Source organism: Dipodomys merriami, unplaced genomic scaffold (genome assembly GCF_024711535.1).
Source record: "Dipodomys merriami isolate MVZ:Mamm:240054 unplaced genomic scaffold, mDipMer1.0.p SCAF_78, whole genome shotgun sequence".
Lineage (NCBI taxonomy): Eukaryota > Metazoa > Chordata > Mammalia > Rodentia > Heteromyidae > Dipodomys > Dipodomys merriami.
In genome coordinates this window covers 1,268,986-1,285,386 of record NW_027206379.1, presented here as the reverse complement: position 1 = coordinate 1,285,386, position 16,401 = coordinate 1,268,986, and the positions used below count along the sequence as shown (strand labels likewise).

Here is a 16,401-nt window from a genome sequence, read left to right as displayed (position 1 = left end):
TAGAGTGGTAGGAATGGTGACCAACTTGGCCCTAGAGGGTTAAACCAACTTATAGCTCCAGAACAGGAAGAGGGAAAGCAGGAATTGGCTATGGACAGAATCCAGCAGTTTCTGCAATACCTAAAACTGGAGAAAGGTATCCTGGGTTTAAAACCATTGGTTCCCAGAGACTATGGGGAGCTGGGGAATCAACCAGCAGAACAGGGTCCAAGGACAGGCACTGGAAGCAGCGCCAGCAGGGCTTGGGTAATGGGAACAGAGTCAGGGGCCTTAGAGTCAGGGCCAAACAAAAACCCACTGCCTGGTTCAATTTGAAGCAGCTGGCACAGAGGTCATTTGTAGTCTAAAAGTTTACCTTGTCCTAAAAGTAGTTTTGTTAAGAATAATAAGCCTCATGTGGCCCAGTGCAGAGAGTTCAGAAAACCGAAGTAAGGTGCCAAGAATACAAAGCTCACTAGCCAGGGCTAGCAGTAATAGGTATGAGAATCTTTTTCAGGCTTGCCTCTAGGGTCCATATCGCCTTAGAATCACTGCCACTGCTTCCTTAATCTATGTGTGTCAGGCTCTGTGCCAAATACTTATGAAGAGCTACTAAGGTTAATTAAAAGCTTTTCACTTGTGAGTAAAAGAAATCAACTCAAGCCAGGCACTGGTGGCTCATTCCTATAATCATATCTACTCAGGAGGCTGAGATATGAGGATCACAGTTCAAAGCCAGGCCAGGCAGTTGAGTCTTTGAGACTCAACTTCAAATAACTACTCAGATGGGCTGGAAAAGTGGCTCAGTGGTAGAGTGCTTGCCTTGCATGCATGAGGTACTGGGTTTGATTCCTCAGCACCACATAAGCAAAAAAAGGCAGAAGTGGTGCTAGCCTTAAGCTGAAGAGCTGAGGGACAGTGCCCAGGCCCAGAGTTCAGGCCCCACTACCAACCAAAAAAAAAAAAAAAAAACTACGCAGAAAAAGTTGGAAGTGGTTCTGTAGCTCAAGTGGTAGAGCCCTAGCCTTGAACACAAAGAAGCTCAGGGGCAGAGCTCAGGCTCCAAGTTCAAGACCCAGTACTGGCACATAAACATTTAAAAAAAATTTACTCAAGTCAGATTAACTGTTGAGATAGGATTTCACTACGCAGCCTACACTGTCCTCAAACTCACTATCCTCCTAAGTCTCTCAAACTCTGAATTGTACACACATACAAGGATACCTAGAATTTCCTTCCTTTCCTCCTCCTCCTCCTCCCCTAGTTCCTTCCTTCCTTTTTTCTTGGAAGGATGGAACTCAGGGCCTTTTGCATAGTAGGCAAGTGATTTTACCTCTTACAAAATTCTGCACCCAGCCAGGTGGCTCACACCTGTAATCCCAGCTTAGCTACTCAGGAGGCTGAGATCCAAGGATCGTGGTTCAAAGCCAGCCTAGGCAGGAAAGTCCATGAGACTCTTATCTCCAGTAAACCACTCAGAAAACCGGAAGTGGTGCTGCTCAAGTGGTAGAGCGCTAGCCTTGAGCTGTAGAGCTGAGGAAGAGCCCCCAGGCCCAAAGGTCAAGCCCGACGGGGGAGGGGAGGTGTGCGGGAATCCTGATGGGGCTGTCTTGAAACGGTGATCCTTGTATCTCGGCTTCCAGAGTAGCTAGGATTACAGGCATGAGCCATCAGCATTTTTGTTTTTTTTGTCAGTTGTGGGGCTTGCACTCTGGGCCTGGGCGCTTTCCCTGAGCTCCTCAGCTCAAGGCAAATGCTCTACCTCTTGAGCCTTAGCTCCACGTCAAGTTTTCTGGTGGTTAATTGGAGATAAGAGTCTCATAGTCTTTCCTGGCAGGGCTGGCTTTGAACCAGGATCCTCAGATCTCAGCCTCCTGAGTAGCTAGGATTACAGGGTGAGCTACTGGCACCTGGCTCCATCAGCATTTCTTTCTTTTTTGTTGTTGTTGTTGTTGGTCGTGGGCCCTGAACTCTGGGCCTGAGTGCTGTCCCTCAGCTCTTCAGCTCAAGGCTAGCACTCTTATCACTTGGGCTACAGTGCCACTTCCGGTTTTCTGGTGGTTTATTGGAGAAAAGAGTTTCCCGGACTTTCCTGCCTGGGCTGGCTTTGAACCGCGATCCTCAGAACTCAGCCTCCTGAGTAGCTAGGATTACAGGCATGAGACACCAGCACCTGGCTTCCATCAGCATTTCTTAAGGGAACTGTCCAGCATGGGTCAAGTGTCTATTTGGCTACGATTAGCCATCTTGAGGGAAGAGGGGAGCCACACAAAAAAGATGACGAATCCTCAGGACATGTGGACTTGAATCTCAGTGAAGGAAGGGGTGGCCATGGATATGGAAGACAGATGCAAAGAGGCTACATTCACTGATCCCATCGAAGAACAGACACAGGCAAAACAAAGTTCCATGTGAAAATAAAAGTTTAATTTGCTAAAGATGCATCCAAGTAACCCCTACATACCCAGTACCTATTGCTCCTAGGCCTGCACTAGCATGGCCCCTTTGCTACCTCTGCAGGTGGAAGATGCTTGGTAGGGAGGACACAATAGAACTCCAAGCCCTACTCAGAGGTGGGCAGCAGGCTGGGCTGAGTCCTTCCGGCCCTCGCCAGCAATGGGCCGGCCTCGCTCCTCCCAGATAGTGAGGCCATCACAGGAGCAGATTTGCTTGGGGTTCTGGAACAGGCCAGCAGAGCGTGCGATGATGCCACAAGCCAACCTGCGGAAGGAGGTATGGGAAGCAGGAACATGCTGGGCTCCATGGGCACCACTGGCAGACCTCCGCCTCCTCGTGGAAATGGCACTACTCACCTCTCCCCAGAATTCCCCGTGACCTTAGATAAGGGATGGCCACCTCGGCCCAGGTCATCTTCTCCCTCATCAATAACAAGGCTCCGGCCAATCACGTCCCACACCTTTGAAGGAGGACAACACCTCAGCCTCCCTGTCCTGTTAGGAAGGGTTCCCCACCATCTTTCCACCTCACCTTCAGCTGCTCATCCTCTAGCCGGAAGATGGCTCGGCCATCAGCATCAGCGTGGACATTGCCCAGGTCCCCACGGTGCTAGAATGAGATCCCATGGGGAAGAAGGCTCACGTGGGGATCTAGCTGCTATCTGATTCCTCTTTCCATTTCTCTTAAAAACATAAACAAAGAAAACTACCCATTTCCTCCCATGGGAACAGTCAAGTAGGATCATGGACAGTGCAGGACTCAAGAAAGAAAACTAGACATTAATCCCAGCCCTCAAATCTCAGCCTTCTGAGTAGCTAGGATTATAGGCATGAGTTACCAGTGCTTGGTCAAGTGTAGGGTTTTGTGGCTCACCAGTCCTCTCATCGGAAAACTCACCAGCTCAAAGGGTGGCTGGTCACATTTGTTCCATATCTGATGCCCTTGAAGGTGGGACTATATGTACTCCCACAATGCCTGGCAGAGTATCTGGCAGGAGGTGCTCAGTAGATATGGTGTGACTTTTAGATTGCCTCCAAGGGAGAAGGCCGGCAAGGTGGGCCTTTGCCCCTTGGGGTCTTCCCTGTGTTTCTTAGGGCTGGGTGTCAGGAACCGTGCTGGCTCAGAGTAGCCCAATGTGGCCAACTTACACCTAGTGGGGATTGGATGACTTCCAAGGGCTCCCAGACCCAACAGAAGGCTGGAAAGCCAGGCATGGAAAAGAAGCAGGAACTTGCTAACTGGAGTCAGAAGTGGGACCGGGCAGGTGACTCAGTGGTAGAGCTCTTGCCTTGCATGCCTGAGGCCCTGGGTTCGATTCCTCAGCACCACATAAGCAAAAAGACAAAGGCCAGAAGTGGCGCTGTGGCTCAAGTGGTAGAGCACTAGCCTTGAGCTGAAGAGCTGAGGGACAGCGCCCAGGCCCAGAGTTCAGGCCCCACAACCAGACCCCCCCCCAAAAAAAAAAAGAAGGCTGAGATTTGAGGATTGCAGTTTAATGTCAGCCTGGAAAAAAAATGTATGAGACTCTTATGTCCAATGAACCTGCAACAAGCCAGAAGTGGAAGCATAGCTCAAGTAGTAGAGCACCAACCTTGAGCAAAAAAGCTAAGCAAACGTACCAAGTCCCTGAGGTCAAGCCCCAGCACGCACGCGCGCACACACACACACACGCACGCGCACACACACACACACACACACACACACACACACACACACACACACACACACACACACACACACACACACACACACACACACACACACACACACACACACACACACACACACACACACACACACCCTCTACCTGTGTAAATAAATTGTCCCAATCTGACACATGGGCCAGCAGCAGGTGCCTGAACTTGTGTGAGCTGGTTCACATGGCCTTGCTTGCTCAACAACAAAGCTTACAGTGTGTGGTGAGGCTGAGTGTGACGAGAGTTTTACCTTGTTGCCCAGATAAATATCTGCCACTGGCACCTGGCACATTTAATTATTTTTCTGGTATTAACTGAAATTTGAACTTAGAGCCTCATGCTTGCTTATAAGGTGCTCTGCCACTTGAGCCATGTCTCCAGCCACCTGGCACTATTTTTGTCAGGTGTTAGAGACTATAATGATATCAAAGCCAGGGAGGTGACAGCCCTGAGGAGTGGTTCTGGGGCTCGGCAGCATTGACTACTCCATTCTTGTTTATTTCTTCCTCCTATATGAAAGGCTTGGATGCAATACAGCTGTCAACTCTGGGCCATTTTATTTCCTTTGCCACTCAAGATTGAACCTGACAGTTTCATGCATGCTAACTGTGTGCTCTGTTGCTGAGTCTGTTTCACTTGCTTTTCTGTTATTTTGTGCCAGTACTGGGTACTGGGGCCTGAACTCTCCCTTAGCTTTTTCACTGAAGACTGGTATCCTACCACTTGCACCACAACTCCACTTCTGGCTTTTTGGTGACTGATTGGAAATAAAAATCTCATGGAGGCTGGGAGGATGGCTTAGTGGTAGAGTGCTTGCCTAGCAGACATAAAGCCCTGGGTTCGATTCCTCAGTACCACATACACAGAAAAAGCTGAAAGTGGTGCTGTGGGTCAAGTGGTAGAGTGCTAGTCTTGAGCAAAAGAAGCTCAGAGACAGAGCAAAAGCAGCTCAGAGACAGTGCCCAGGCCCTGAGTTCAAGACCCAGGAATCACACACACACACACACACACACACACACACACACACACACACACACACACACACACACACACACCTCATGGATTTTCCTGCCACACACACACCCTCATGGATTTTACACACACACACACACACACACACACACACACACACACACCCTCCCTCATGGATTTTCCACACACCCCCTCATGGAACACACACACACACACACACACCTTATGGATTTTACACACACACACACCCTCATGGATTTTACACACACACACACACACACACACACACACACACCCTCCCTCATGGATTTTCCACACACACACCCTCATGGAACACACACACATACACACCCTCATGGAACACACACCATGGATTTTCCACACACACACCCTCATGGAACACACACACACACCTTATGGATTTTACACACACACACACACACCCTCATGGATTTTACACACACACACACCCTCATGGATTTTACACACACACACACACACACCCTCATGGAACACACACCATGGATTTTACACACACACACACACACACACACACACACACACACACACCTCATGGATTTTCCTGCCACACACACACCCTCATGGATTTTACACACACACACACACACACACACACACACACACCCTCCCTCATGGATTTTCCACACACCCCCTCATGGAACACACACACACACACACACACCTTATGGATTTTACACACACACACACCCTCATGGATTTTACACACACACACACACACACACACACACACACACCCTCCCTCATGGATTTTCCACACACACACCCTCATGGAACACACACACATACACACCCTCATGGAACACACACCATGGATTTTCCACACACACACCCTCATGGAACACACACACACACCTTATGGATTTTACACACACACACACACACCCCCTCATGGATTTTACACACACACACACCCTCATGGATTTTACACACACACACACACACACCCTCATGGAACACACACCATGGATTTTACACACACACACACACACACACACACACACACACACACACACTCATAGATTTTCCTGCCCAGGCTGGCTTCCACCTCCTGAGTAACTAGGATTATAGGTACAACCAACCCACCAGTGCCCTGGCTCTTGTTTGTCTTTTCTAATTCCCTGCCTCAAGTAGGCCTCAGGGTAAAAATACAGGTGACCCAAGACACCCAGTACCCTTACCCTCTCCACCTGCCCAGCTCCTCCCCCTCATCTGTTAGGGCTAAGGCAAAGAACCTGTGAATGGCTCTTCTTGTGATTTACTCTCTTGGGGGTAGGCTGGACTGTTATCTCCTAGATCAGGGTGCAGCAAAAGTATGCTTCAGTCTTAGACACCGTGTCCTATTGCTCTCTCACTCACGCGCTCTTGAAAGCCAGTTGCCTTGATAGGACATGTGACAAAAATGTCAATTTCTGGCCAAAGGCCAGGGAGGACCTGAGACCTGCCAAGAGCAACATGAGCGAGCTGGAAGCAGATCCTCTCTGTGTGCAGCCCTAAAATGACGGCAACCCTTGAGACACTGAGCCAGAGGCACCCAGGGCCCTACCTATGAGACAGTACATGTTTCTTGTTTTACACTGTAACATTTGATCAATAATGCACTGAACATAGCATGGCTTTATGCAATAGATCAGACAGAAACTTCTTTCCAGCTTCCAAGGGCAGGGAGAAAGAACTTTTCTGTTTGTTTTGTTCTGTTTTGTGACAGTCACAGCCCAGACTTGCCTCAAAAATAACCATCCTTAGCTGGGTGCCAGTGGCTCACCCCTAGAATCCTAGCTACTCAGGAGGCTGAGATCTGAGGATCGAGGTTCAAAGTCAGCCCGGGCACAAAAGTCCATGAGAATCTTATCTCAGCCCCACCACCAACCCCCATCCCCCAAAAAATCACCATCCTCCTGCCTCAGTCTCCCAAGTGCTAAGATTACAGGCATGCACACCCACCCCTGGCTAGGAAAAAGAAGTCTTAGCTAATAGACATGGAACAGAACTGTCAAAAAATCCAAAAAGAAAACAGGTGCTGGTGGCTCACGCCTGTAATACTAGCTACTTAGGAGGTTATCTGAGGATGATGGTTCAAAGCCAGCCCGGGCAGAAAAGTCCCTCTGAAACTCTTATCTCCAATTAACCACTCCAAAGCCGGAAATGGCAGTGTGGCTCAAGTGGGAGAACACTAGCCTTGAGCTCAGAGGCTCAGAGACAGCACAAAGGCCCTGAGTTCAATCCCCACACCAACCCCCCCCCCAAAAAAAAATTCCAAAAAGTCCATTCCATGAATCAAGACACACATTCAGGTAGAATAACCTTTATGTGAAATACACAGTGTTGGATATCAGCATTTTGGTAGGGGTGAGAGGGTGGGGGTGGGAGGGGGATTATGTGAATATTTGCAAAACCTTACCAATTAATCTCCTTAATTTGAAAATACAAACTCTTAAATAAACTTAAATTTCAGACTCTGGAATATTTGGTTTGGGGGCTGAAACTGGGGCTTGAACTCAGGGTCTAGGTGTTATCCCTTAGCTTTTCCGCTCAAGGGTGGCATTCAACCCCTTGAGCCATAGCTCCACTTTTGGCTTTTTTTTTTTTTGGTCGGTCATAGGGTTTGAATTCTGGGCCTGAGTGCTGTCCCTCAGCTATTCAGCTCAAGGTGAGAGCTCTACCACTTGAGCTACAGCACCACTGCTGGTTTTCTAGTGGTTTATTGGAGATAAGAGTTTTATGAGGGGCTGGGAAGGTGGCTCAGTGGTAGAGGGCTTGCCTTGCATGCCTGAGGCCCTGGGTTCGATTCCTCAGAACCACATAAGCAAAAAGCAAAAAAAAAGCTGAAGTGGTGCTGTGGCTCAAGTGGTAGAGCGCTAGCCTTGAGCTGAAGAGCTGAGGGACAGGGCCCAGGCCCAGAGTTCAGACCCACGACCGGACCCCACCCCCCCAAAAAAAAAAAGTTTCATGAACTTTCCTGCCCAGGCTAGCTTTGAACCGTGATCTTCAGATCTCAGCCTCCTGAGTAGCTAGGATTACAAGCATGACCCACTAGCACCTAGTTTTTTTTGTTTTGTTTTTTAACCTGCCCAGGCTGGCTTTGAACTGAAATTTTCAGATCTTAGCCACTTGAGTACCTAGAATTATAGCCCTGAGCCTTCAATACCCATAGAGATTTTGGAATATTTAGATTTTGGATTTTCAGATTACAGATGGTCAATGTGTACCACTGACTCTGTGTCAAAAGATTTCAAATTGCCAGCTGGATCCTGACATTGACTTAGTCTCTGATTTATTTCTATAATACTCCTCTTTTGGCTAGATACAGTGATTTTTTTTTAAATTCTTTGTAGTAACATAAAGTTTCTAATACAAAATAAAGCTAGTAACTGGAAGCATAGCTCAAATGGTATAACACCAGCCAATAGAGAGCATGAGGCCCAGTACCTGGGACAAAAAATATAAATAAATAAAACAAAAATAAATCTAGTTCCACCAGGAAACAAAGCACTTGCCTGTAGCACCAACTTATTTGGGAAACTAAAGCAGGAGAATCACTTAAGCCTAGAAGTTTGAGACCAGCCTAGGCAACAGACTCTATCATTAAGATAGTCTATCCTAATAATATGAAATGAAGTCTTGATTTGCTTCAAATAACAATGTAGAAGCAAAACTGGCCATGGGGAAAAATGGAATTCCAGGACCTGGTGGTGATGTCAGGATGGCTTTTGTAGGGAAACCTTCAACTCCCATGTTCTCCCACTGCCTCTGCCCTAATGTTCACTCTGGGCTCCCAGGATTCCTGCCAGGGCTCTCATCACACACACTCACACACACACTCACACACACACACACACGCGGGCTGTACTGCACTGTATACACACACACACACACACACACACACGGGCTGTATTGCACTGTATCCCCACAGCCTTGATCACAGAAAGCAGCTGTAAATCACACACACACACACACACTGGGGCTGTATTGCACTGTATCCCCAGGATTCCTGCCAGGGCTCTCATTCCACAACACACACACACACACACACACACACACACACACACACACACACACACACACACACACACACACACACACACACACACACACACACACACACACACACACACACACACACACACACACACACACACACACTGGGGCTACATTGCACTGTATCCCCACAGCCTTGATCACAGAAAGCAGCTGTAAATGTTCCTAAGCCAAACAATCAAGTGAGAGGAAAAGACCAAGAAAAAAGCACCAACCACAAAGCAACCAAGGCCCAGAGAGTCCTGCCTGCTTCTCAGACCAGGCCCAAACCCAGACCCAACTGACACTTACCCGGTCAGAGTCCTGGGGACCCCCATGAGACGTTCCATCAGGATTATAGTGCTCCCCACAGCTAAGGAGGAAAGGCGACAGTGTGCAGCCAAACAACAGCTCACAGGCAGGAAGTCCACCTTCTTCCTCTACATACATGTATTTGTATTTCATTCCTGCATGTATTGAGTTATGTGTACCTTTATTCACCAATCAGGCCTACGACTCTGGGTCAGGCTTTGGGAAAAGGGCACCAAGAAGAATCACATGTGAATTCTGCACTCTGTTTATTGTCCAGGATAGACAAAGAGGAGTAAATAATTTTACCAAAGAGAACACTATGATAGATGCTTTTCCCTTCATGTCTCTGCCTCAGATGTTTTCTTTGTATGTGTATGCTGGTACTTGAGCTTGAACTCAGGACCTAGGCACTCCCTTCCGCTTTTTCACTCAAGGATGGTTCTCTACTACTTGAGCCACAACTCCTCTTATGCCTTTCTTTCTGTCGGTCATGGGGCTTGAATTCTGGGCTTGGATGCTGTCCCTGCACTCTTCAGCTTAAGGCTAGCGCTCTACTGCTTTAGCCAACGCCACTTCCAGTTTTCTAGTGGTTTATTAGAGATAAGAGTCTCATGGACTTTGAATGGTGATCCTCAGATCTCAGCCTCCTGAGTAGCTAGGATTACAAGCATAAGCCACTGGCGCCCAGCTCTCTTGTGCCTTTTTGATGGTTAATTGGAAATAAGAGTCTATTCCTAGACTTTCCTGCCAGGACTAGCTTCAAACAGTGATACTCAAGAGCTCAGACTCCTGAGTAGCAAGGATTACAGATGTGCACCACTGGCTCTTGGTTTCTACCTCAGATCTTGATTCAAATCCTAACTCTACCTTTGATATCCTCTGGAGCCTTTTGTAAGTCACTGACCTCTTTGGGCCTGAGTTTCCTCATCTGTAACCTGGGCAGGTTACGGATGCCCCCCTGGGGAACTTGTAAGGACATAGGGTAAACATGTATAGGCTGAGGACAATATGAGAGACATTACAGATGACCTACCTGTTGCAGTCCTTTGTGAGGTCTCCATATTGATGGACATGGAGTCCATGTAGCCCAGGTTCCAGGCCATCGATCGTTCCCTCGATGAGGCAGTGATCAGGGGTAAGCTGGAGGAAGCGTACCACCCCCTGCACAGAGCCAGATCCCCCCAGGATGGCCACTGCTGCCCCCAGATTCTCTGTAAGGTATAAGATATTCGGTTGCTTGCCATCCCACCTAACCCCACCCCTTCAGCTAAGGAAGGACAGGGAAAGTTTCACAGAGCTTTCCCACCTTCCCCAAAGCCATCCAACACAGAGCCCAAGGAGCCTATGGTTATATTTGTATCAGTTTTAGGTGTGTGTGTGTGTGTGTTTCTTTTGGGTCCGGTCGTGGGGCCTGAACTCTGGGCCTGGGCGCTGTCCCTCAGCTCTTCAGCTCAAGGCTAGCGCTTTACCACTTGAGCCACATCACCACTTCCGGCTTTTTTCTTTTTGCTTATGTGGTGCTGAGGAATCGAACCCAGGGCCTCATGCATGCAAGGCAAGCACTCTACCACTGAGCCACCTTCCCAGCCCCGTGTGTGTGTGTGTGCGCGCGAGCGCGCGCCCCCGCGTGCGCGCACACGCACGCGCACACGTGTTCCTGTGCTGGTTCTGTCCCTGAGCTTTCTTTGCTCAAGGTTAGTGCTCTAGTACTGTAGTAACAATTCCACTTCTGTCTTTACTGCCCGGGCTAGCTTTGAATCTCAATCCTCAGATCTCAGCCTCCTGAGTAGCTAGGATTACAGGTCTGAGCCACTGGCACCAGCTTAGGCTACCTTCTTTGGGAGAACTAGTCCATGTGCTTACTCACCTAAACGACTGCTGCCCATGCCCTTGAGAACCGCCTGCCGCCCAGTGGCTTCCAGGAGTGCCTGCACCTCCTGGCTGGTGAGAGTGGTCTGCACCAAGACCATCTGTTTCTCCAACTGCACCTCCACACTCTGGACACCTGGTGAGTAAGAGAGAAGGGAAGAGGCAGCAGCGGACTGGCATCCTGTGTTGGCAGCAAGAGAGAGAGCAATTCTCCAGACCTATCTCTACCAAGCTTCCTATGACCTGTGACCTTGAGTCCTTATTACATACCAGATATTGTTTATGACTTTTTTTTTGGGGGGGGGGTTCCAGTCATGGGGCCTGAACTCTGGGCCTGGGCGCTGTCCCTCAGCTCTTCAGCTCAAGGCTAGCACTCTACCACTTGAACCACAGCACCACTTCTGGCTTTTTTCTTTTTTGCTTATGTGGTGCTGAGGAATCGAACCCAGGGCCTCATGCATGCAAGGCAAGCACTCTACCACTGAGCCACCTTCCCAGACCCTTGTTTATGACTTTTAAAGTTTTTTTTTGTGCTAGTACTGGGGCTTGAACTCAAGGCCTAAGCACTGTTCCTTAGCTTTTTCACTCAAAGCTGGTACTCTACTACTTGAGCCACAGTTCCACATCCAGCTTTTTTGTTGTTGGTAGTTAATTGAAAATAAAGAGTCTCAAGGATTTCTCTGCCCAAGCTGGCTTTGAATCGTGATCCTCAAATCTCAGCTTCCCAAGTAGTTAAGATCCACCAGGTACGATCCACCAGTGCTGGGCTGAGAATTATTTTTTTTTTCTTTTGGGTCTGGTCATGGGTCTGAACTCTGGGCCTGGGCGCTATCCCTCAGCAATTCAGCACAAGGCTAGCGCTCTACCACTTGAGCCATAGCGCCACTTCTGGCTTTTTTTTTTCTGTTTATGTGGTGCTGAGGAATCAAACCCAGGGCCTCATGCATGCAAGGCAAGTGCTCTACCACTGACCCACCTTCCCAGCCCTGAGGATTATATTTTTATAAAACTGTTATAAACTTTTTTTTCTTGGGTCCGATCGTGGGGCCTGAACTCTGGGCCTGGGTACTGTCCCTCAGCTCTTCAGCTCAAGGTTAGCGCTCTACCACTTGAGCCACAGCGCCACTTCTGGCTTTTTTCTTTTTGCTTATGTGGTGCTGAGGAATCGAACCCAGGGCCTCAGGTATGCAAGGCAAGCACTCTACCACTGAGCCACCTTCCCAGCCCTGTTATAAACATTCTAAAGTAGGAGGAGCCAGGCACCGTAGCTCACACCTGTAATTTTAACTACTCAGGAGGCTGAGATCTGAGGATTAGGGTTTAAAGCCAGCCTGGGCAGGAAAGTGTATGAGCTTTTTATCTCCAGTAAACTACTCAGAAAGAGCCAGAAGTGGCACTGTGGCTCAAATGGTAGAGCACTAGCCTTGAGCAAAAAGAGACTCTGGGACAGCACCCAGGCCCCAGGCCCAGCAAAAAACTTAAAATAAAAAAATAAAAATAGGGCTGGGAAGGTAGCTCAGTGGTAGAGTGCTTGTCTTGCATGCATGAGGCCCTGGGTTCAATTCCTCAGCACCACATAAGCAAAAAGAAAAAAGCTGGAAGTGGCGCTGTTGCTCAAGTTGTAGAGCGCTAGCCTTGAGCTGAAGAGCTGAGGGACAGCACCCAGACCCAGAGTTCAGGCCCCACGACTGAACCAAAAAATAAAAAATAAAAATAAAACTTAAAAAATAAATAAATAAATAGAGTAGGGAGGCGACAGCCACCAGCTGAGCATATGCTGTGGGCTAGTTCCTCCTTGATGTTTTTTCTTTATTGCATCATTTGATGCTAATAGTAATCTCCCCTCCCCCCCAACCCGGTCATGGGGGCTGAACTCTAGGCCTGGGCCCTGTTCCTCAGCTCTTCAGCTGGCACCCTAACACTTGAGCCACAGCACCATTTCCGGCTTTTTTCTGCTTATGTGGTGCTGAAGAATTGAACCCAGAGCCTCATGCATGTGAGGCAGGAACTTTACCACTGAGCCAACTTCCCAGCCCTAAAAGTAATCTTTTGAGTTTAATGATATTATTACAATTTTACAGATGAGGTTATTGAGGCAGAGTAGTTAAGAAATTTGCTCAAAAGCCGGGCGCTGGTGGCTCACGCCTGTAATCCTAGCTACTCAGGAGGCTGAGATCTGAGGATCGCAGTTCAAAGCCAGCCCGGGCAGGAGAGACCGTGAGACTCCTATCTCCAATAAACCACCAGAAAACCGGAAGTGGCGCTGTAGCTCAAGTGGTAGAGCGCTCGCCTTGAGCTGAAGAGCTGAGGGACAGCGCCCAGGCCCAGAGTTCAAGCCCCACGACCGACAAAAAAAAAAAAAAAGAAATTTGCTCAAAGTCACATTGTAGAGGGGTGCTAGTGGCTCTCCTGCCTGTAGTCTCCTCGCTACTCAAGGATACTAATATCTGAGGATTGCAGTTCAAAGCTAGGCCAGGCAGAAAAGTCCGAAAGACACTGATCTCAATTAACCAACCAAAAGCCAGAAGTGGAGGTGTCGCTCAAGCCTTAAGTGAAACCAATGGAGAGGGGAAGAGGGCAAGACCCCGAGTACAAGCCCCAGTACTAGCACCAAAACACAAACAACAACAACAAAAATCCCATTGTATGAAGTTGTGAAGATAAAAGTCCAAATGGCCTAGCTCCAGAGAATAAGAACTTAATCCATACATTCTGTTCACTACACAAAGAGCTCATAGCCTCTAAGCTCAGTTGGACTGGCTCATTCCACATATTCTATTTTTTTTGCCAGTCCTGGGGCTTGACCTCAGGGCCTGCACACCGTTCCTGAGCTACTTTTGCTCAAGGCTAGCCACAGCACCACTTCCGGTTTTCTGGTGGTTAACTGAAGAGTCCCATGGACTTTCCTGCCCAGGCTGGCTTTGAACCATGATCCTCAGATCTCAGCTTCCTGAGTAGCTAGGATTATAGGTGTGAGCCACCGGTGCCCAGCTAACTTTTTTTGTTTATGTGGTACTGACAGAAATCAAACCCAGGACTTCATGCATACTAGGGAAGCACTCTACCACTAGGCCACATTCCCAGCCCTGAACACATATTTTAATCCTTTGCTTCACTCTGTAGGCTGCCAGCTCCGTCAGTACAGCTCTTGAGTGGTCCCCAAAGTCAAGCTCAAAGTTGATGTGTCAAAAGAGGAGTTTATGAAGTCCCTATTGCCCTTGAAACTCTGCAGTCACCACTGTATACAAAGCGTATGGAATGATTTTCACACTCCTTTGAAAAAGCATCACATCCTTTTCATGCCACATTATATGAGTTATGATTTTAAAAAGCCACTATGGCTTTTATGTGAAAAAGCTACCAGAAGGGCAACAGAACAGGGAACTCATAAATGGAGCCTTTATACAAGGTAGGGAAAAGAGAGGTGCAGGATTAGTGTAGAGGTCTGATAGCTAAGTTTTGGCTTAGATGGGTTCACAGATCCCGAGGTCTCCCAAGAGGATCTAATTGTCTGCTCCAGAAGCAGGCAGGCCTGAGGTAGGAATCTCCTTGTCACTATGCCCTTCCTGAAGTCCTGACCTGAGCTGGAACCAGAAGACTAGTTTTCTACTAAGGCAGCAGGTCTATTTGGCTGATAAACCTTGAAATGTTTGGTTAGGTCAGGTCCCAGGGAGGAAAAGAAAGAGGCCACAGAAACTAGAGGGAGGGTGCTAAGGGATCAAAGGGTCAATCCTTGGTCTGGAAGCTCCTCCTACTTACCCCTGAAAGAAGAGCAAAGTCATTTTCCCAAGGATCCAAGCAACTCTCTGCCTCTAGAGTCTGAAAACTTCAACTCCCCTGCCTGGCCATGAGAAAGACAAGCTGGTTCCAGTTACCCAGATGGGAAAATAAAGTCATCAGAAGTCTTTTGCCTAAGAAACCTGCTAAAGGCTGAAAATTATCCTATGTCCCACAAAAACAGTCCACTGTCTGCTCTCCCAGCAAGACTGTTTTTAACTTAAGAGAAGGGCCTAACATTTGGGTAAATCTTTGGTCAGAATATCCACTCTTAGCTAGGCACTAGTGGCTTACACCTGTAATCCTAGCTACTCAGGAGGCTGAGATCTGAGAATTCAAGGTTCAAAGCCAACCTGCGCAGGAAGTCTGTGTGACTCATATCTCCAATTAACCACCAAAAAGCCACAAGTGGAGCTGTTGTAGAGTTCTATCCTTGAGCAAAAGAAGCTCAAGGACAGCACCCAGGCCCTGAGTTCAAGCCACAGGGTAGGCAGAGAGAGTGGTGGGGGATGAGGAAAAAGGGAAAAAAAAACTCAGTCGAGAGTTCTGACAAGGCAAGCTTGAGACCAACACTCTACAGTTTTCCCTCCATGTCTTTGGTGTGACTCTAAAAACACTCCTTTCACTCTCTACCAGTTTCTCATCTGTAAAATGGGACTTGAGCTGGACTGATCTGATCCTTCCCAGAATCTTCCAGATAACCGGAAGAACGCATAGTCCTGGCTCTTACCTGTCACCCCTTTCAAGGACTTTTGCACCGCGTCCACGCAGCTCTGACAGGTCATCTGCACGGCGAACTCCAGCTGCGAGGGCGACCGGGACCCCCAGGTGAGAGCTGGGGACGTTTCCCGCAATCCTAGCTACTGCTTCACCACCCTCCCCAAGTTTACGCCAAATTCTGCGCATAGCATAGATGCCGCACCCGGTCCCCGGTCAAACCCTTCCCGTATCTTCCGATCCTTCCAGGCCCCGCGGTCTCACCCCACCCCTCGGCTCATGACCGGGGCCTGGCGGCCGAGCGCCAATTTCATTCCCGGGTCGCAGGCCCTGCCCCGGGAGTCTGCTCCTTCCCAGGATACCGACCACCCAGGGGCTGGGCTCGAGCTTCCGACTCGGAGCCTCCACTCTCACCGTGCATTGGGACTCGCGGTCCCCTGAGTCCGAAGCCATCCCGGACCGAGGCACCCGCCGCACAGCTCCCCAGCTCGGCGTCCAGCCGCCGACCAAGCGCGGTGTCGCGCACGGGCGGAACCTCGGAACCACCCGCCGTCCCGCCTGTTGG

The 16,401-nt window shown here is 48.8% G+C and overlaps 1 protein-coding gene across 2 annotated transcripts; it reads right to left on the bottom strand.

Moving 5' to 3' along the window:
- Nucleotides 1-2,384: 2,384 nt before the first annotated feature.
- LOC138818776 (copper chaperone for superoxide dismutase) lies at nucleotides 2,385-16,387 on the bottom strand. 2 transcript variants are annotated; one of them, XM_070009877.1, is made up of 8 exons: nucleotides 16,251-16,387; nucleotides 15,850-15,922; nucleotides 11,341-11,478; nucleotides 10,507-10,684; nucleotides 9,474-9,534; nucleotides 2,968-3,045; nucleotides 2,793-2,896; nucleotides 2,385-2,700 (listed from the first exon to the last, which is right to left on the bottom strand). In XM_070009877.1, the coding sequence occupies exons 1-8, from the start codon at nucleotides 16,287-16,289 to the stop codon at nucleotides 2,547-2,549; spliced, it is 825 nt and encodes a 274-aa protein (XP_069865978.1). In that variant the 5' UTR covers nucleotides 16,290-16,387; the 3' UTR covers nucleotides 2,385-2,546. The 2 variants fall into 2 exon arrangements, with proteins under 2 accessions (XP_069865978.1, XP_069865979.1); XM_070009878.1 differs by lacking the exon at nucleotides 15,850-15,922 and having other exon boundaries at nucleotides 16,251-16,329.
- Between the last annotated feature and the right edge of the window lie 14 nt (nucleotides 16,388-16,401).